The sequence below is a fragment of the Saimiri boliviensis genome, chromosome 7, assembly GCF_048565385.1.
Source record: "Saimiri boliviensis isolate mSaiBol1 chromosome 7, mSaiBol1.pri, whole genome shotgun sequence".
NCBI lineage: Eukaryota > Metazoa > Chordata > Mammalia > Primates > Cebidae > Saimiri > Saimiri boliviensis.
The window spans coordinates 11298850-11318656 of NC_133455.1; the positions used below are offsets into that span (position 1 = coordinate 11298850).

The following is a 19807-nucleotide window of genomic DNA, read 5'->3' on the forward strand; positions in this document are numbered from 1 at the left end:
ACCCAGCTTTTTTTTTTTTTTTTTTTTTTTTTAATTTATAGAGACGGGGTTTCACCGTATTGGTCAGACTGGTCTTGAACTCCTGACCTCAGGTGATCCATCCGCCTCGGCCTCCAAAGTGCTGGGATTATAGGTGTGGGAACCACTGTGCCCGGCCCTTAATTTTGTATTTTTAGTAGAGACAGGGTTTCACCATGGTGGTCAGGCTGTTTATAAACTTGTGATCTCAGGTGACCGGCCCTCCTTGGCCTCCCAAAGTGCTGGGATGACAGGTGTGAGCCACCATGCCTGGCCATCTTTGTATTTTTAGTAGAGACAGGGTTTCACCATGTTGGCCAGGCTGTTTTCGAACTCCTGACCTCAGGTGATCCACCCACCTTGACCTCCCGAAGTGCTGGGATTTTGGGTGTGAGCCTCTGTGTCCTGCTGCCAGGGCCCCTTTAGGACGTTTTTGAGGTCATCCTGGATTAGTGTGGAGGTCATGGTGGTGCAGGGAAGCAGGTGGGTGGGAGACAGATCCAGGAAGGAAAGGCGGCAGGGTGAGGTAATTGAACAGTCATGGAAGAGGGGCGGGGACTGTGGGCATCGGTGGAGGAGCTGCGGTTGTTCAGCGAGGGGCTCCCATGTAGGATCTGAAGACTTAAGTCCGCATGAGCAACCCGTGTGTGGCTTCTGCCCGCAGGGAGCCGGCGGCTTGTGGACGTGATGGATGTGAACACCCAGAAGGGCACGGAGATGAGCATGTCCCAGTTTGTGCGATACTACGAGACGCCCGAGGCCCAGCGGGACAAGCTGTACAACGTCATCAGTCTGGAGTTCAGCCACACCAAGCTGGAGCACTTGGTCAAGCGTCCAACCGTGGTAGGTCTGGAGCTCAGGTACCCCCACCCCCAGACCCCTTCCACCTTGTCTCCTTCCCTGTCCCCTGCCACCTGGGCTGTGCCTTGCAAAACTGCTCATGTGGGTGTGGCTGGCTGGGCTTGGAGGCATGGGCGTGACTAAAGTTGGTAACATGTTTTGTAGAGACAGGGATCTTTCGATGTTGCCCAGGCTGGCCTTGAACTTCTGGGTTCAAATGATGCTCCCACCTTTGCCTCCCAAAGTGCTTGGATTAGAGGTGTAAGCCTCCATACCCAACCCCCAGCAACTCTTTCATCTCCTGTTGAAGGGACTCAATTTTCCCTTCTACAAAGCAGGGGTCCTGTCATCCCTGCCCTTTCTTCCTCCCATGTTGAGAATATGGAGCCCACAGTGGGGAGCGGTGGGGGGGGCACCCAAGGACTCCCCAGGGAGAAGGGGTATTTGTGTCTGGGTCTGCAGTGGGGCAGTGCGGTGCTGACGCTGGTCTGGCTTTCAGGTAGACCTGGTGGACTGGGTGGACAACATGTGGCCCCAGCATCTGAAGGAAAAGCAGACAGAAGCCACGAACGCCATTGCAGAGATGAAGTACCCGAAAGTAAAGAAGTAAGACTGCTTGGCTGGTGGCTGGGGCTGGGAGGGGGGGACCCCCAGCCTTGGGGACGGGGAAAGGAGCCTCCTGGCAGGAAAGACCTGAGCGTCGCAGCCGCTCCTGTTCAGAACTGAAGGACTGCCTCTGGGGGGGCACAGCTGGGACGGGAACCTTTGTGGGTGCAGGTTGGCTGCAGGGCCCCTGATCTCTGCTGTGGACCCAGCTCCCCTGGGGCTCTGTGACCTGAGGAGGAGCGATGGCAGACGTCTCTTTGCGTCGGTGTGTCTTGCGCAGGGCACAGCTGCGTGTACGTCTGTGCAGTCCCTCTGTGCGACAGTGTCTGGGGAGTAGGCATTGTTGGGAGACCTGCCCACGTCGGATGCTTTGGTTTTGGTGAGCGATGGGGAAAGTCCTGGTGTTCTTTTGTTCCTTGGTGTTGAGACCTGGGTGCTTGTACCCAGGAGTTCGAGATCGCACCACTGCACTCCAGCCTGCGGGACAGAGGAGACTCCGTCTCAAAATATAAAAAACTGGCCGGGCGCGGTGGCTCAAGCCTGTAATCCCAGCACTTTGGGAGGCCGAGGCGGGTGGATCACGAGGTTGAGAGTTCGAGACCATCCTGGTCGACATGGTGAAACCCCGTCTCTACTAAAAATACAAAAAATCAGCTGGGCATGGTGGCGTGTGCCTGTAATCCCAGCTACTCAGGAGGCTGAGGCAGGAGAATTGCCTGAACCCAGGAGGCGGAGGTTGCGGTGAGCCGAGATCGCGCCATTGCACTCCAGCCTGCAGCCTGGGTAACGAGAGCGAAACTCCGCCTCAAAAAAAAAAAAAAAAAAATATATATATATATATAAAAAACTGAAAAAAGGGAAAGAGACAGAGGCTGTCCCAGGCAGGGCAGTCGGCTCTGGGCTTCCCAGAGGAGCTGGCGCTGGCGGCTGGAATCCATTAGCATCTCTCTGCTCAGCCCTGCTGCCAGGAATGCCCCCAGGAGCTTCAAGGCTGTGAACTTTTCATTCACTCAGCCCTTAATTCAGTGCGTAGTGAGTTCGGACTTCGTGCCAGGCTTTGTGAGGGAGGCCAGCCGGCTGGCCCTTGGGCTTCTCCAGGTTTTACTTTCAAGCTCACTCGATCTCTCCTTCTTTAATTACTTTGTAGGCATTTTTCCTCCCTTTCAAGCTGAAGCTCCATCCACGCCTTGGATCTGGGCTGCATCAAAGGCAGAGACTGGGCTGGAAGTGGGGAGGGAGCAGGACTTGTTTTCCGTTTCAATTCTGCTTGGATTCAATCACAGCAAAATTTACAGAGCTCCTGGCATGGGGAAGTAAAATGGCAAACAAGACTAAAAGCCCCTGCGCTCTGGGGAACGTGCGGCACGTCAAGTGTCCAGGGGACTGAGGGGCCCCTCCAGTCCGGGGAGGGGAGCAGGGACAAGAGGAGTCCTGTTTGGCTGGTGTCATCAGGAACGCATCTTGGTGGGGACATTCTGCCTGAGCTTAAATGACAGAGGAGACCAGGCACTGTGGATCACGCCTGTAATCCCAACACTTTGGGAGGCCGAGGTGGGCAGATCACCTGGGGTCAGGAGTTGAGACCAGCTTGGCCAACATGGTGAAACCCCGTCTCTACTAAAAATACAAACATTAGCCAGGCGTGGCAGTGGGCGCCTGTAGTCCCAGCTACAGGAGGTGGGAGAATTGCTTGAACCTGAGAGGTGGAGGTTACAGTGAGCCAAGATGGCATCACTGCACTCCAGCCTGGGTAATAGAATGAGACCCTGTTTCAAAAAAAAAAAAGACAGCTGGGCATGGTGACTCAGGTCTGTAATCCCAGCACTTTGGGAGCCTGAGGTGGGTAGATCACCTGAGATCGGGAGTTTAAGACCAGCCTGACTAACATGGAGAAACCCCGTCTCTACTGAAAATACAAAATTAACTGGGCTTGGTGGCAGATGGCTGTAATCCTAGGTACTCGGGAGGCTGAGCGGGGAGAATTGCTTGAATCCAGGAGGTGGAGGTTGTGGTGAGCTGAGATCGCGCCATTGCACTCCAGACTGGGCAACAAGAGTGACACTGTCTCAAGAAAACAAAACAAAACAAAAAACAGCCAGGCACAGTGGCTCAGGCCTGTAATCCCAGCACTTTGGGAGGCTGAGGCGGGCAGATCACCTGAGGTCAGGAGTTCCAGACCAGCCTGACCAACATGGTGAAACTCTGTCTGTATCAAAAATACAACAATTAGCTGGGCGTAGTAGCAGGCACTCAAAATCCCAGCTACCTGGGAGGCTGAGGCAGGAGCATTGCTTGAACCCAGGAGGTGGGGGTTACAGTGAGCTGAGATGGCGTCATTGCACTCCAGCCTGGGTGACAGAATGAGACCCTATCTCAAAAAAATAAATAAATAAAAAGAAAAGGCAAAAACAGGTGACAGAGGAGATGGGAGAGAAATGAAAAGGGAACTGAAAAAAGGCTGTGCGACTCAGACATTATTAGTTACAGGCAGATGATGGCTCATTGATTGAGATGATGGCTCATTGATGGATGGATTGATTGATTGATTCATTCATTCAGCACCTATGTCTTGAGTCCCTGGTTGGGTACTGCGGTTACAGTAAGGAGAAAATCAGAAGAGGTTCCGGCTTTCCTGGAGCCTCCACACTGTATGGGGAAGACAGATGTAAATCCAGTAATCACAGAAACAGATGGGCACCTACAGCTGTGCTGAGGCCCATGGTGCCCCAGAGCTGGTGCTAGGGGAGGAGATTCACCCAGTCAGGGTGTCAGGGAAGGTGTTCTGAGCCGGCGTCTGAAGGCTGAGCAGGGTTACTTAGGTGAGGAAGTCTGGGAGGGCGTTCCTGGCTGTGTGTAGTCGAAGTGGGATTGTGAGGAGGGGCAGGGGAACTGTCGAAGGCAGGCCGGGGGGTGGGGCTGGAGCAGAGGCAGTGAATGCAGGGTGGGTGCTGGAGGGGCCCGGAGGAACAGAGGGTCTGCACTTCCCCTAAGAACAGCTGGAATCCCCTCGAGATTTTGAGCAGAGAGAAGTGTGTTGAGGTGTGCGTGGTGCAGGTCTTCCTGTTGCCATGGGGACGGGAGGGCGTGGGGGCATGTGAACATGAGGAGGCCACTAGGTGGTGTGGAATTGGGAGTGACGGGCAGGGAGGGGGGGTGGGAAGGAGGGCCATGGATTTAGGAATGCAAAAGAGACTGTATTGGGTGACAGAGTTCAGTTTCGTAATTCGTGCCTACCTTGTCTTGCTCACGTACTCAGTATATTCTGCGCTTTACTGAAAGATTCCTTTAAATAGTAAGCTCTGTTCATACATTTAGGATCCTATCTAATTACCAAAAAAACCAAAACCAAAAACAAAACATAAGGCTCACACATTCCCAGTTTTTTTTTTTTTCTTTTTTTTAAAACTTGTCCATCACTGTGCACATACTCCCAGTTTGTTTCTTTGTTTTGTTTTTTGTTTGTTTGTTTTTGACGTGGAGTTTTGCTCTTGTTGCCCAGGCTGGAGTGCAATGGCACGATCTCGGCTCACTACAACCTCCGCCTCCCGGGTTCAGGTGATCCACCGCCTTGGCCTCCCAAAGTGCTGGGATTACAGGTGTGAGCCACCGTCACTGGGCTCATGCTCCTAGTTTGCCAGAACCCTATGTCTTGTGGTCGAATTGTGTGGCAAATAGATCTATGGACTCCGTCAGTGGTCATGGAAACTGGTTAGAGGATTTGAACCTCCTTAGGAAGGAAATTGTTGTCTTGGAAATAGTCCATTTGTTTTGCTGAAAAGAATGCCAATTGCAGTTAATAAGCAGGATAAAGGCTGGGCGAGGTGGCTTATGCCGGTATCCCAGCACTTCGGGAGGCTGAGGCAGGCAGATCATGAGGTCAGGAGATCGAGACCATCTGGCCGTGGTGAAACCCCATCTCAACTAAAATACAAAAAATTAGCTGGGAGTGGTGCTGCACGCCTGTAGTCCCAGCTACTCAGGAGGCTGAGGCAGGGGAATCACTTGAACCCCGCAGACAGAGTTTGCAGTGAGCCGAGATTGTGTCACTGCACTCCAGCCTGGTGACAGAGCAAGACTCTGTCTCAAAAATAAAGAAAGAAAGAAAGAAAGAAAAAAGCAGGGTAAAAAACCCTACCATGATGAAGTCCTCTGGGATCCTGGAACAGTTCTGTGGAATTTAATGACAATGACATCGTTTCTAGACATCGTGGAGCTTTCATGCTGGAGGCCCTGAAGGGCAGAGATGGCTGTCAGCACACCCGAAGGAGGGGACAGCAGTAGGGAAGAGGGAAGAGATACAGACGCATCACTGCTTCCCCCTGCCCGACTCCAGGACTTATGGTGATGGATGTAATGGGTTTAGGAGGGTTTTTTTTGTTTTTTTGACAGAGACTCACTGTGTCACCCAGACTGAAATCCAGTGGTGTGATTTTGGCTCACTGCAACCTCTGCCTCCCAGGTTCAAGTGATTCTCCTGCATCAACCTCCTGAGTAGCTGGGATTACAGGTGCATGCCACCACGCCTGGCTAATTTTTGTATTTTTAGTAGAGACGGGTTTTCACTATGTTGGCCAGGGTGGTCTTGAATTGACCTCAGGAGTCTACCTGCCTTGGCCTCCCAAAGTGATGGGATTACAGGCGTGAACCACCGTGCCTGGCCAGGAATCTTTATTTATTTATTTTTGCTTTTTTAGAGATCAGAGTCTTGTTTTGTTGCTCAGGCTACAGGGCAGTGGCACCATTCTAGCTTACTACAGGCTCAAACTCCCAGGCTCATGTGATCCTCCTACCTCAGCCTCTTGAATAGCTAGGACTACTGGTGTGTACCTGGCTTTTTTTTTTTTTTTTTTTTTTTTTTTTTTTTTTTTTTTAGCAGAGTCTCTTTCTGTTTCCCAGGCTGGAGTGCAGTGGCATGATCTCGAGTCACTGCAGCCTCCTCCTCCCAGGCTCAAGAGATCCTCCCCTCTCAGCCTCCCAAGCTGTTGGGACCATAGGCACATGCCACCTGGCTAATTTAGTTAAAGATGGGGTTTCACCATGTTGCCTGGGCTGGCTGGTCTTGAACTCTTGGACTCAAGTGATCCACCCACCTTGTCCTCCCAAAGTGCTAGAATTATAGGTGTGAGCTACCATGGCTGGTCAATTTTTTTTTTTTTTTGAGATGGAGTTTCGCTCTTGTTACCCAGGCTGGAGTGCAATGGCGCCATCTCGGCTCACCGCAACCTCCGCCTCCTGGGTTCAGGCAATTCTCCTGTCTCAGCCTCCTGAGTAGCTGGGATTACAGGCACGTGCCACCATGCCCAGCTAATTTTTTGTATTTTTAGTAGAGACGGGGTTTCACCATATTGACCAGGATGGTCTCGATCTCTTGACCTCGTGATCCACCCGCCTCGGCCTCCCAAAGTGCTGGGATTATAGGCTTGAGCCACCGCGCCTGGCCAATATTTTTAAAAATTAATTTTTTTTAAAATTGGTAGAGGTGGCGGTGGGGGAATCTCTCTATGTTGCCCAGGCTGGTCTTGAACTCCTGGCCTCAAGTGATCCGGATTGTTGGGAATATGGGTGTGAGCCACCGTGACCGCCTGGCTTAGGATTCTTGTTTTTCTTTTTAAAAAAGTTATTATTGGCCGGGCGCGGTGGCTCAAGCCTGTAATCCCAGCACTTTGGGAGGCCGAGGCAGGTGGATCACAAGGTCAAGAGATCGAGACCATCCTGGTCAACATGGTGAAACTCCGTCTCTACTAAAAATACAAAAAATTAGCTGGGCATGGTGGTGCGAGCCTGTAATCCGAGCTACTCAGGAGGCTGAGGCTGGAGAATTGCCTGAACCCGGGAGGCGGAGGTTGCGGTGAGCCGAGATCGCGCCATTGCATTCCAGCCTGGGTAACAGGAGCAAAACTGTCTCAAAAAAAAAAAAAGTTATTATTTTTTTTTTTTTTTTTTTTTTTTTTTTTTTTTTTTTTTTTTTTTGAGACGGAGTTTCGCTCTTGTTACCCAGGCTGGAGTGCAATGGCGCGATCTCGGCTCACTGCAACCTCCGCCTCCTGGGCTCAGGCAATTCTCCTGTCTCGGCCTCCTGAGTAGCTGGGATTACAGGCACGCGCCACCATGCCCAGTTAATTTTTTGTATTTTTAGTAGAGACGGGGTTTCACTATGTTGACCAGGATGGTCTCGATCTCTTGACTTCGTGATCCACCCGCCTCGGCCTCCCAAAGTGCTGGGATTACAGGCTTGAGCCACCGCGCCCGGCCAAAAAGTTATTATTTTTGAGAAAGAAAAAGAGTTTTACTCTGTCGGCCAGGCTGAAGTGCAATGGCGAGATCTCATCTCACTGCAGCCTCCACTTCCAGTGTTCAAGCAGTTCTCCTGCCTTAGCCTCCCGAGTAGCTGTGATTACAGGCTCCCGCCAGCATCTCCTGGTAATTTTTGTATTTTTAGTAGAGACAGTAGAGATGGGCGTTTGCTGTGTTGGCCAGGCTCGTCTCGAGCTCCTGACCTCAAGTGATGTACCCACCTCAGCTTCCCAAAGTGCTGGGATTACAGGCATGAGCCACTGTGCCTGACCTGGCCTCAATGATTTTCATGTGAGATGCTAAAAAGGGGTAGGAGTGATGGAGTCGAGTGGGGGAGCTGCAACTTCACGAGAGAAAAAAGGTTTGTAAGGAGTATCTGATTCCATTTGTCATCTTAAGTGCAAGACACGATCCTGTGTAGTAGTGGGTGGACTTCAGGGTGTAAAGTTAAGTCCCCATTCTCATGGAGCATCCATTGCGGTGAGAAAAAAGAGACAGGAAAGCAAATGAGGAAATAATCTAGGAAGCTTCACTGTCATGAAGAAACAACGCAGGAAAAAGGATTGGGCTGAATAAATACTGAAGACAAGGTGCATCTCTGCCATGGCCTTTTTCTTCTTCTCTACTCTGCAGAAATGTGTTGGATTCATAGAACAATTTGTCTTGGAAAATTCCTTATAACCATATAGACCGTGACTCTTACTTGGGAGTATTCCTGCATTAGTTGCTTATTGCTATATAATAATTACTCTAAAACTTCACAGCTTAAGAGAAATTTTCGCAGCTTAAAAACAGCCAACATCACACAGTTTCTGTGGTTCAGGAATTGGGGAGCAACTTAGCTGGGTGGTTCTGGCTCAGGGTCTCTTACAAGCTTGCGTAAAGATACAGGCCTTGGCCATGTGTGGTGACTTCCATTGTAACCACAGCACTTTGGGAGGCCAAGGGAAGTGGATTGCTTGAGCCCAGGAGTTCAAGAAGAGCCTGGGCAACATAGTGAGAAATGTTGTGGTGTGGGGAGTGATGCAGGCCTGGGCTGCAGTCATCTGAGGGCTCAGCTGGGCTGCAAGATCCACTTTCAAGATGGCACATCCCCATGGCTGTTGGCAGGAGGCTTCAGTTCCTTGCCACATGTATCTTTCCGTAGGGCTGCTTGAGTGTCCTCATGACATGGCAGTGGGTTCTCCACAGTGAATGGTTCAAGAAACACCAAAGAGGAAGCCCCAGTGCCTTTTAGACCTAATTTTGAAAGTCACATATTGCTCCTGCTATACCCTATTGGTTAAAAGCAAATCCCTAAGTCCAGCTCATCCTCAAGGGGAGGAGAATTTAGCTCCACCTCTTGAAGGGAGGTGTTACAACGCATTTGTAGACAGGTTTCAAAGCCTCCACGGTTCCCTAGTTCTATGACATGGGCTCACCTTTTTGACTTAGGACCGTGGGGGTCTGTCATGGATTAGTGAGTCTCCGCCCCTCCTTTGCTCCTGTAGGATTCAGGGTTTGTAGAGATTAAGTTTCTTGGTGGAATGAAGACACACTGTGGTCTGACAAGCAGTAAAGGAGCTCAAAAGCCCAGCAAAACGGGGACCCCACAGAAAGCATGGCTGTAGCCCCCAGATAATTGACAGTTGAGTTCATGCTCTTACCCATCTACTTCCTGGCGGTGGGGGCGGGTGGCCGGAGGAGGAACTGGGGAAATTTTGGGGAGTGAGAAGCTGACACAGGATGAAACGGAGGTATTGAGCTGAACACGTTCTGGAGCAGCCTCTGCTACTGTCTCACGCCAGCCTTTCTTTCTTTCTTTTTTTTTTTTTTTTGAGATGGAGTCTTGCTCTGTATCCCAGGCTGGAGGGCAGTGACATCAACTCTGCTCACTGCAACCTCTGCCTCCTGGGTACTGTTTAAAGCAATTCTCCTACCTCAGCCTCCCAAGTAGCTGGGATTATAGGCACAAGCCACCATGCCCAGCTAATTTATTTTTTAAATTTTTTGGTAGAGACAGGGTTTCACCATGTTGACCAGTCTGGTCTTGAACTCCTGACCTCATGATCTGCCTGCCTCGGCCTCCCAAAGTGCTGGGATTACAGGCGTGAGCCACTGCGCCCGGCCACTTTTCTTTTCTTTTCTCTTTTATTCATAGGACTCTGCCTGATAAGTTAAATTTCCCTCCCTCTTTCCTTCCCTCCCTTTGTTCCTTCCTTCCTTCCTTTTTAATTTTTTAATTTTTTATTTTTTCTAACTTTTTTTTTTTCTTAATTGCATTTTAGGTTTTGGTTTAATTTTTTTTTTTTTTTGAGACAGGGGCTCTGTCACCAAGACTGTGCAGTGGCACAGTCAGAGCTCACTGCAGCCTCAGAGTCCTGAGCTCAAGGCATCCTCCTCCCTCAGCTTCTGGAGTAGCTGGGACTGCAGGTGTGTGCCACTACCCTTGGCTAATTTTTTAAAAAACATTTATATGGCTGGACACAGTAGCTCACAACTGTAATCCCAGCACTCTGGGAGGCCAAGGCAGGTGGATCACCTGAGGTCAGGAGTTTGAGACCAGCCTGGCTAACATGGCGAAACCCCATCTCTACTAAAAATACAAAAATTAGATTGGGTGCAGTGGCTAACGCCTATAATCCCAGCACTTTGAGAGGCGGAGGCAGGCAGATCACTAGGTCAGGAGTTCAAGACCAGCCTGGCCAACATGGTGAAACCCTGTCTCTACTAAAAATATAAAACTTAGCTGTGCGTGTTGGTGGGCACCTGTAATCCCAGCTACTCGGGAGGCTGAGGCAGGAGAATCGCTTGAACCTAGGAGGTGGAGGTTGCAGTGAGCTGAGATCACACCATTGCACTCCAGCCTGGGTGATAGAGCAAGACTCCATCTCACACACACACACGCACATAAAATTTCATGTAGGCTGGAAGCAGTGGCTCATGCCTTTATTCCCAGTGTTTTGGGAGTCCAAGCTGGGACGATTGCTTGAGCTCAGAAGTTCAAGACCACACTGGGCAATGGAGCGAGGCTTTGTTTCTAATTAAAAAAAAAAAAAAATAGCCAGGCACAGTGGTGTACTCCTGTAGTCCCAGCTACTCAGGAGGCTGAGGCAAGAGGATTACTTGAGTTCAAATCATCAAGGCTACAGTGAGCTATGATCACGCTACTGTACTGTAGCCTGGGTGACAGAATGAGACCCTGTCTTTTTTTTTTTTTTTTGAGAAGGAGTTTTTGCTCTTGTTGCCCGGCTGGAGTGCAATGGCATGATCTTCGCTCACTGCAACCTCCGCCTCCCAGGTTCAAGCAGTTCTCCTGTCTCAGCCTCCTGAGTAGCTGGGATTACAGGCGCGTGCCACCATATCCAGCTAAATTTTGTATTTTTAGTAGAGACAGGGTTTCTCCATGTTAGTAAGCCTGATCTTGAACTCCTGATCCCAAGTGTTCTGCCCTCCTCTGCCTCCCAAAGTGCTGGGATTACACATGTGAGCCACTGTGTCCTGCCGACCATGTTTTTTTAAATATATATATTTCCTAGAGACTGGGTCTTTTGATGTTGCCCATGCCCAGGCTGGTCTCGAGTTCCTGGCCCCGAGTGATCCTCCCATCTTGCCTCCCAGCTGGGATTACAGGCATGAGCCACTACACCGAGCCCCAGCGAGTCTTTCATCTCCTCTTTTTTTCTTGTTTTTTTTTGAGACAGAGTCTCACTCTGCAACCTCACTTCCCGGGTTCAAATGATTCTCTTGCCTCAGTCTCCCAAATAGCTGATACTACAGGCACATGTGCCACGCCCAGCTAATTTTTGTATTTTTAGAAGCTACAGGGTTTCACCATGTTGGCCAGGCTTGTCTTGAACTGCTGACCTCAAGTGATCCAACTGACTTGGCCTTCCAAAGTGTTGGGATTACAAACTCAAGCCACTGCGCCCAGCCCATATCCTTGAAGGGACTGTTTCTCCTTGTACAGTGCAGGAGTTCTGCAGTCTGTGCCCTGCCTTCCTCCCATGCTATGGGGGAGACAGAGCTCACAGTGGTTGTGGAAAAGGGTTCACAGGTGGGCAAGATGTTTGTACATCTGGCTGCATTGGACTTTGGCATCCTCTACTTTTTTCTTTCTTTTTTTTGCGACAGAGCCTCATTTTGCTGCCCAGGATGCAATGCCAGTGGTGTGATCTCAGCTCACTGCAACCTCTGCCTCCTAGGTTCCAGTGATTCTCCTGCCTTAGCCTCTTGAGTAGCTGGGACTACAGGCATGCACAACCACGCCCGGCTTATTTTTAGTATTTTTTTTTTTTTTTTTTGAGATGGAGTTTCGCTCTTGTTACCCAGGCTGGAGTGCAATGGCGCAATCTTGGCTCACCGCAACCTCCGCCTCCTGGGTTCAGGCAATTCTCCTGCCTCAGCCTCCTGAGTAGCTTGGATTACAGGCATATGCCACCATGCCCAGCTACTTTTTTTTGTATTTTTAGTAGAGACGGGGTTTCACCATGTTGACCAGGATGGTCTCGATCTCTTGACCTCGTGATCCACCCGCCTTGGCCTCCCAAAGTACTGGGATTACAGGCTAGAGCCACCGCGCCCGGCTAGTATTTTTTTTTAGTAGAGATGGGGTTTCACCATGTTGGCCAGGATGGTCTTGAACTCCTGATCTTAGGTGATCTGCCTGCCTCAGTCTCCCAAAATGCTGGGATTACAGGCATGCGCCACCACACCTGGCTGCATCCTTTATTTGTCAATCAACCCTCCTTCACATATGAGGGCTTTTATGGCTACGTTGCACATTCACCTTTAACCCCAAGACCACCTCTCATCAACCGTTTGTGCTGACATCATAAATGATCATTCCTGCATGGTAAGTCAGATAGGGAAACTGGCCTGGCATAGGGAGGATGCTGTGGGCGATGCACTAGACCCCAGGCCTCTGGATTGCTGACTTCTTCTCTCAACTGCTCTACCTTGAAAAGAGGAACAAAGAAAGCCAGCATTCCGGCCGGGCGCGGTGGCTCAAGCCTGTAGTCCCAGCACTTTGGGAGGCCGAGGCGGGTGGATCACGAGGTCAAGAGATCGAGACCATCCTGGTCAACAAGGTGAAACCCCGTCTCTACTAAAAATACAAAAAACTAGCTGGGCATGGTGGCGCGTGCCTGTAATCCCAGCTACTCAGGAGGCTGAGGCAGGAGAATTGCCTGAACCCAGGAGGCGGAGGTTGCGGTGAGCCGAGATCGCGCCATTGCACTCCAGCCTGGGCAACAAGAGCGAAACTCCGTCTCAAAAAAACAACAACAACAAAAACAAAAACAAAACAAAACAAAAAAACCCTTCTGTACTAGAAATAAAAAATAAAAAATCAGCCGGGTGTAGTGGTGTGCCCTGTAGTCTTAGTCTACTTCGGAAGCTGAGGCAGGAGAATGGCTTGAACTTGGGAGATGGAGATTGCAGTGTGCTGAGATCACACCACTGCACTCCAGCCTGAGCAACAGAGCAACTCTGTTAAAAAAAAAAAAAAAAAAAAAAAAAAATTCACCAAAGACATTAGGGGCTGGTGAGGCTCCTGGGTAACTGAGATTCCTTCAAAAGTAAACAAACAGGCTGGGTACAGTGGTTCACGCCTGTAATCCCAGCACTTTGGGAGGCCGAGGCGGGTGGATCACGAGGTCAAGAGATCGAGACCATCCTGGTCAACATGGTGAAACCCCGTCTCTACTAAAAATACAAAAAACTAGCTGGGCATGGTGGCGCGTGCCTGTAATCCCAGCTACTCAGGAGGCTGAGGCAGGAGAATTGCCTGAACCCAGGAGGTGGAGGTTGCGGTGAGCCCAGATCGCGCCATTGCACTCCAGCCTGGGTAACAAGAGCGAAACTCCGTCTCAAAAAACAAAAAAGGAAACAAATAAACAAAAAATGCTGACCAAACCAAGTGCTTCTTGGGCCTGGTATGACCCATGAAGACAACAGTTAGAGGCCCCTGATTAGTGGGATTCTGGGTTGCAGAAAGGGGGAAGATCAGTCCAATGTCACACAGTCCAATGGAGTAATTGCAGGGTTGCTGCAGGGTGCTACGGTTACACAGATGAATCAGATATGGGCCCTGCCATCAAGGAGCTGAAGGATTTGCGTCTAAAAACGTAATTATCTCATGTGGATAGCCTGGTCCAGCCACCAGGGTTGTCTTCTCTCCTAGCTCATTTAACCCCACACTTATTTTTATTTTTGAGAGAGAGGGTTTGCTGTCTCACCCAGGCTGGAGTGCAGTGACACAGTCATAATTCAAGTCAGCCTTGACCTCATGGACTCAAGCAATCCTCGCACCCCAGCCTCCCTGGTAGCTGGGACTACAGGCATGACGGCACCACTGTGCTGATGATCGTCTTGTCTTAGGGGTGAAACGAGGTCATACATGTAAATGGCCATTATTATTAGCACTTGGTAATTAGAATCTGTTAGTATTCCTCACTAGTCCCTGTGGCTAGGGTTTGGAGAAAGAATGCAGAGGTTGTAATCTGCCCCTGCAGAGGCCATCGGACCACCTCCCGCCCACTGTGGTTTGGGGGAAGGGTGCGGCCAGTGGGAGGAGGGCGGGGACTCTGGTTATCTGGAGGGTGGGACTTCTGATTTGAATGGGATCACCATCTGCAGCCGGAAGTTAGTGGTGAGGTTTACCTGTCACCTCTGGACTCCTCTTAGAGTTAGGGCGTATCAGGTGGACCTAATGGGGGCAAAGCTGAGGGACTGGAAGGCAGGCAGCCTGGGTGAGCCCTGCCTCTGACAGACTGGTGCCTGGAACTCGAGGCTGGAGTCACAAGCCTCTGTGTTCTTACCTGAAAACAGGGAGAATCCTGGGAATGGCTTTCTAGGGTCGTGTGATGTTTGCATTAAGCAATCCAGATACCATAGTTTGGATGATGCGGTGAATGTGCATTTATCTCAAAGGAGTCTCTCAATCATGCTATGATGGAGGGCACACAGTTACTAAGCCACCAGGCAGGGAAAGGGGCAGCAAAAGAACATCTTCGAATGCAGAGTCGAACTTCAGTGCTGAGCAGTGAGGACGCCCCTCAGAGAGGGGAAGTGAGTTGCCTAAGGTCACACAGCTTGTGGGCCTTGGGGTCAGAGCCCCTTCCCCCTTCTCTGCGCAGCCACACTCGGGATCCCACACTCCCGGCCGCCCCTATCTTGGGACCTTTCCATGGCTGTGTCTGGAGGGGCGCATTTTAGGAAGGTGGCTTTGCTGGCTCTGGAACACGGGGCGCAGGGGATTGGGGAGAGCCAACCCTGTATCCCTACCGGCTGGGCGAGGGGCGTCTCCTGCCGGCGTCTCGCGCTGCTTCCCGGTCGCCCCACGGCCTCCCTCCACCTCCCTGTCTGCCCCGCGCCGCGGGTGTTCAGTTTCAGCGCGGGCATGAGCGCAGGCAGCGCCGGGCTCCCCGCGGAAGGAAGGCAGCGAGCAGGGGCCCCGTGTCCTCGGCGGGGGCCTGGCAGCGCCGTGGAGGGGGCTCGGCTCGCGTCGCCGCTGGGAGCGGGGCCGGGCGTGCGTCGAGCCTCCGCCGCCGAAGGGGACGCCCGGGAGCCGCCGCCGCCGCCGCCGCCGCCGCCGCCGCCGCCGCCGAGGGTAACCGCGGGCCGCGCTGCCCGGGCACCCCCTCCTTTGTGGCGCTGCGCGGGGCGGGTGTGGGTGGCCTCCCGCCCGCGGGCTGCACGGCTGGCGTCGCGGAGCCGCTCTTTGTGTCTCCCGGGGTCGGGTGCGAGTGTGCGCCGCGCGCTTGGCACCTCAGGCGCCCCTCGGGTGCCCGCGTTCCAGGGCCCCTCCCGGCCCTTTCCCTGCGGGGACGCCGCCCGAGCCTCCGGGGGAGTTACGCCAAGTTGGAGGGAAAAGGGTAGGGCGGGGCCACCCCGCCTCCACAGCCCCCAGGCAGCGCCCCAAAGTTAGTGCTGCAGGTGCAGCGACCCTCCTGCCGCCCTCCTCCCCGCCTGCCCGGCCTTGGCAGATGGGAACCTCCTAAGGGCTCAGTTTGGGGGCTCCCGATGATGCCGCAAACTTGGAGAGTGCCCTGCTGCACAGAAGCCACCTGAGCTGGGGGCGGCCCGGGGCGCGGCTTTCCGGGCAGGGGGCGGCGGAGGCCCAGGCGGAAGCCGGGCTAGCCCGCTGGCCGCGGAGAGAGCTTAGCGGCCGTGGCACCGAGCCGGGGTGCCCATGTGACTGCGGTGTGCTTGGGAAGAGGAAGCTGCAGAGGTCAGTGCAAAGGCGTCACGCCAGAGCGAGCGCGCGAGCGAGCCAGGGGGGAGCCCCGGAGCCAGCTCAGGGCGGGCGCGGGGGTGGCCTGCCCGCTGCAGGGGCCGGACAAAGCCACGCTGTCCCAGACACCCTGGCTCTTCTAAAGCGTGCGATCGCAGGGTGGGAGGGGCGGCCAGGCTTGGCGGCCAGGAAATGAGGGACACTGGGAGGAGGGGCCTCTCCAGGACAGGCAGGTCTGGAAGAGGCTGCCCCAGTCCCCGGAGGGGCCTCTGGATGCTAGAGGGTGACCCAGAGGGCAGATCAGTCGCAGACTCAACTTGGAGAACTTTCCCTGCACACTGCAGCCAGCTTGCAGGGATTCTCCTTTTCTGCACGTGCTGGGGAGGTCTGGGATGAGGGGAACTGGAGGATGGCAGGGTGGGGGTGACCTGGTTAGCCAGGCAGCCCCGCGGCCCTCAGCCCAAGAGGCGAGCTCGTGTCCTCTCCTGTCTGCTGTGGGTACCCGCGGGCATCCAGCTGCCAACAGGAGAAGCACGTTCTCCCAGCTTCACCCCGAACATACTTAGATTGTTTTCCCTAGACTGTGTTCAGCTGAGGCCTGGAGGGGGTGGAAACCAAGGTTAGATTAAAAAAAGAAAAAAAAAAATCCCGTAGACGGAGAGATGGTTTTAGGGAAATGAGGACTAATATTTTGAAGTGGTGCTTAGAGAGAAGAGGCCAGTGTGGTCCGTGGGGGTGGGGTGGGTGAGGGCTTCAGGACCCCCCCTTTCCTTGGAGAGAGGAGGATCACCCAGGCCTTCAGGCCGGGACCCCGCTGGGCCCAGCCGGCCTGCAGGTGAGGACGGTGCGGAGCCAGAGTCGGGACTGTTACCGCCCCAGTGCCAGCTCCGCAGCCCGCGCCTGTCTTCGTGACAGCCTGCGTCCTGTGCTGTCAACTACACCCCTCCGATGGGGTTGCTAGGCAGCGGGGCTCTGATGTGCTGGAAGGCCTTCTGATTTGTCAGCCTCCTGCAGACACATGGTTAAGGCTCCTTCCAGCCTATGGGGAGGAGGGACGCGGGCACGCCGCCTGCATACTGCTGAGCCCCCGGTCCACCTGAAAGCGAGGTGCAAAAGGCAGCCAGAGGGAGGGAGGGGGCACCTGGAGCCCTCTGCCTTCTAACCAGCCCAGCCCCACTCCTCGCATTATCTCCACTCCGGCCAGCCCGCTGCTGGCTCCTCCCTGGCCGTCCCCGCCCCATTCCTCCCCTCTTCCCCAAACCATGGAAAAGCAAAGTGCAGCGGGGAAAAGAGGTCAGTGGGGTAAGCATGTGTTGCGGGCTCTGGAGGTGCCAAGGTGCATGGGCGTGAGCGGTGGGGAGGCTGCCCATCTATGCCACCTGGGCTCTTGTGGGAAGGGGCTAGTGGTCGGGAGGGGTCCCTGGTACCGTCATCTGCCAGGCCTGGACTTGGAAGCCTGCTCTGTGCCCCCTCCTCCTTAAGCTCTGCCCCGCTCCTACAAGAGCAGCAATTGGGGGAGGAGGGGAACCCCGGGTCTTCCTGCAAGGAAGGGTGGGCTCTGCAGCCCTGCATAGCGCTGAGAAGGGGTGGCTGCTGGCCGGTTCCTGCCTCCCCTGGATGCACCCCCCCGCCCCGCCCCAGCCTCCAAGATCTGAGTTCTCCCTCCTCCTCCTCTCTTTCTGTGAGTGGCCACCACCCCCAATTTAATTTTCACTTCAGTTCTTTACTTGTTTATAACCACCTTACTGAGACATAATTCACAGACCATTCACCCATGTCAAAATGTACAATTAAACGGATTTTAGTTTGTTCACAGAGTTTTGCAACCACAGTTAATTTTGGAACATTTTCATCACCCCAGAATGAAACCCTGTAACCATTAGCAGTCGCTCCCCATTCTCCTGCCCCCTAGCCCCTGACACCCATTAATCTGCTTTCTATCTCTATAGATTTTTTTACTCTGGATGTTTTGTATATGTGGCATCAGACACCGAGTAGTCTTTTGTGGCTGGACGCCCCCCCCCCCCCTTACTTTTCTAGCTGCATTGCTTACTTGGCAGTCAGTTGCAGTTTTGTTTGTTTGTTTTTGATCATCTAACTTTTCCTGTGCATTGCTCCTTTAGTAGTGTCACATCCTTAGGGGGCAGGGGTCTTCTGCATTCTTACGAATTTCTCTCAAGGCCAAAGCTGGCTCAGGGCTGGACCTCTGGTTGAATGAATGAGATAAATGGGACTGGTAATTGGCAAGCCATGCAGGTGGTTTACAACTGAATTCCAGGGGGCCCAGCTGCTGCAAAGGGGGCTGGCAGCTTGGGAGAACTGCAGGTATCCAAGCTGTGAAGGAACAGAGAAGAAGCCTCTATCTGGGGGCGGGCAGAGGTGGGGCAAGTGTAGAAACCCACCCTGTGTAGGCTGGGCGTGGTGGCTCATGCCTGTAATCCCAGCACTCTGGGAGATTGAGGCAGGTGGATCATGAGGTCAGGAGATCTAGACCATCCTGGCCAACATGGTGAAACCTTGTCTCTACTAAAAATAAAAAAAAAAAAAATCAGCCAGGTGTGGTGGTCATGCCCCTGTAATCTCAGCTACTCGGGAGGCTGAGGCAGGAGAATCACTTGAACCCAGGAGGCAGAGGTTACAGCGAAGGTTACAGTGAGCTGAGATCACACCACCACATCCAGCCTGGGTGACAGAGCCAGACTCCATCTCGAAAAAAAAAAAAGAAAACCAAAACCACCCTGTATTAGGAACCTGTGAGGTGGCCTGTGGGCTGCCACTTCTCACAAGAATCTGAAAACAAGTATATGGCTCCCAGCCTCTGGGGTAGGTAGGCGACTAAGGAGATTCGTCACCTGATCACAGGGGGCTTCCCCCATGGGGAACTCCGATTATACTTGGATTTTTAAAGAAAAAAATTCCCCAGTGTCAGCGTTTATAAAAGGGTGCCAATTCGGGACTTCTGAAGTCCTTGGCTTACTCTTGTGATTTAGTTCTTGACTTGTGTTTTATTCTGTCTCCCTGCCTCTGTGCTGCAGGTACTGTCTGATGAGTGTGAAAGGTTGTTTCACTGACTTCCACATCGACTTTGGAGGCACTTCCGTTTGGTACCACGTTTTCCGAGGTGGGAAGGTGAGTTTCAGTTGCCTTTAACTTTTTGTGCATCTCTAGCTGTGTGTGGGGGGAGGGGCTCACTCACCGTTCTGCCTCCTCCCACCTCCCTCCTCCAGCCAACCCTGCCCCCGGAATTCTTTTCAGGATCGCTCTTTTTAAAATTTTTTATTTTTAAGTAATAGGATCTTGCTCTGTCACCCAGGCTGGAGTGCAGTGGCGAGATCACAGCTCACTGTAGCCTCTACCTCCGGGCTCCCACCTCAGCCTCCCGAGTAGCTGGGACCATAGGCATGCACCACCAGGCCCAGCTAATTTTTGTATTTTTTTGTAGAGACAGAGTTTCAGCATGTTGCACAGGGCGTTCTCAAACTCCCAGCTTAAGTGCTCCTCTTACTTTGGCCTTCCAAGTGCTAGGATTATAGGCATGGGCCTTTGCTCCTGGCCCAGGGTCCCTTCTTCCCGTTGAACCACCTCCTCCTTCTAAAGGGAAAGGTCAAGTTCAAGACTTTTGCATCACATCTAGTCACTCACGCAAGCCTGCCCCAATCACCCAGTCCAGCGTTCTAAGCCCCTTGGGTCAGATTTGAAGCTGGGGTTTGGCACGAGAACATCCAGCATTCACTGTCCCTGGCTGCCATCTCTGCCCTGGCTGCCATCTCAGCTCCAGCCCTGGGACCTATTCAAAGTCTAGTTGCCAGTAGTGCCGCCTGCCTCCAAGAACAT

The 19807-nt window shown here is 52.7% G+C and overlaps 1 protein-coding gene across 10 annotated transcripts in view; it reads left to right on the plus strand.

The window, feature by feature from the left end:
* The window catches only part of KDM2B (lysine demethylase 2B), a 173581-nt gene that overhangs the window by 35670 nt on the left and 118104 nt on the right, over positions 1-19807 (plus strand). For 8 of the 10 annotated variants that reach the window (XM_074402144.1, XM_074402145.1, XM_003932165.4 and 5 more), the window contains 3 exons: positions 683-861; positions 1358-1464; positions 19009-19102. In XM_074402144.1, coding sequence (XP_074258245.1) covers positions 683-861; positions 1358-1464; positions 19009-19102 — 380 coding nt within the window. Of the gene's footprint in view, positions 1-682; positions 862-1357; positions 1465-15652; positions 15971-16016; positions 17267-19008; positions 19103-19807 lie in introns of those variants that run through there. The other 2 variants (XM_074402141.1, XM_074402142.1) reach the window with 2 other exon arrangements.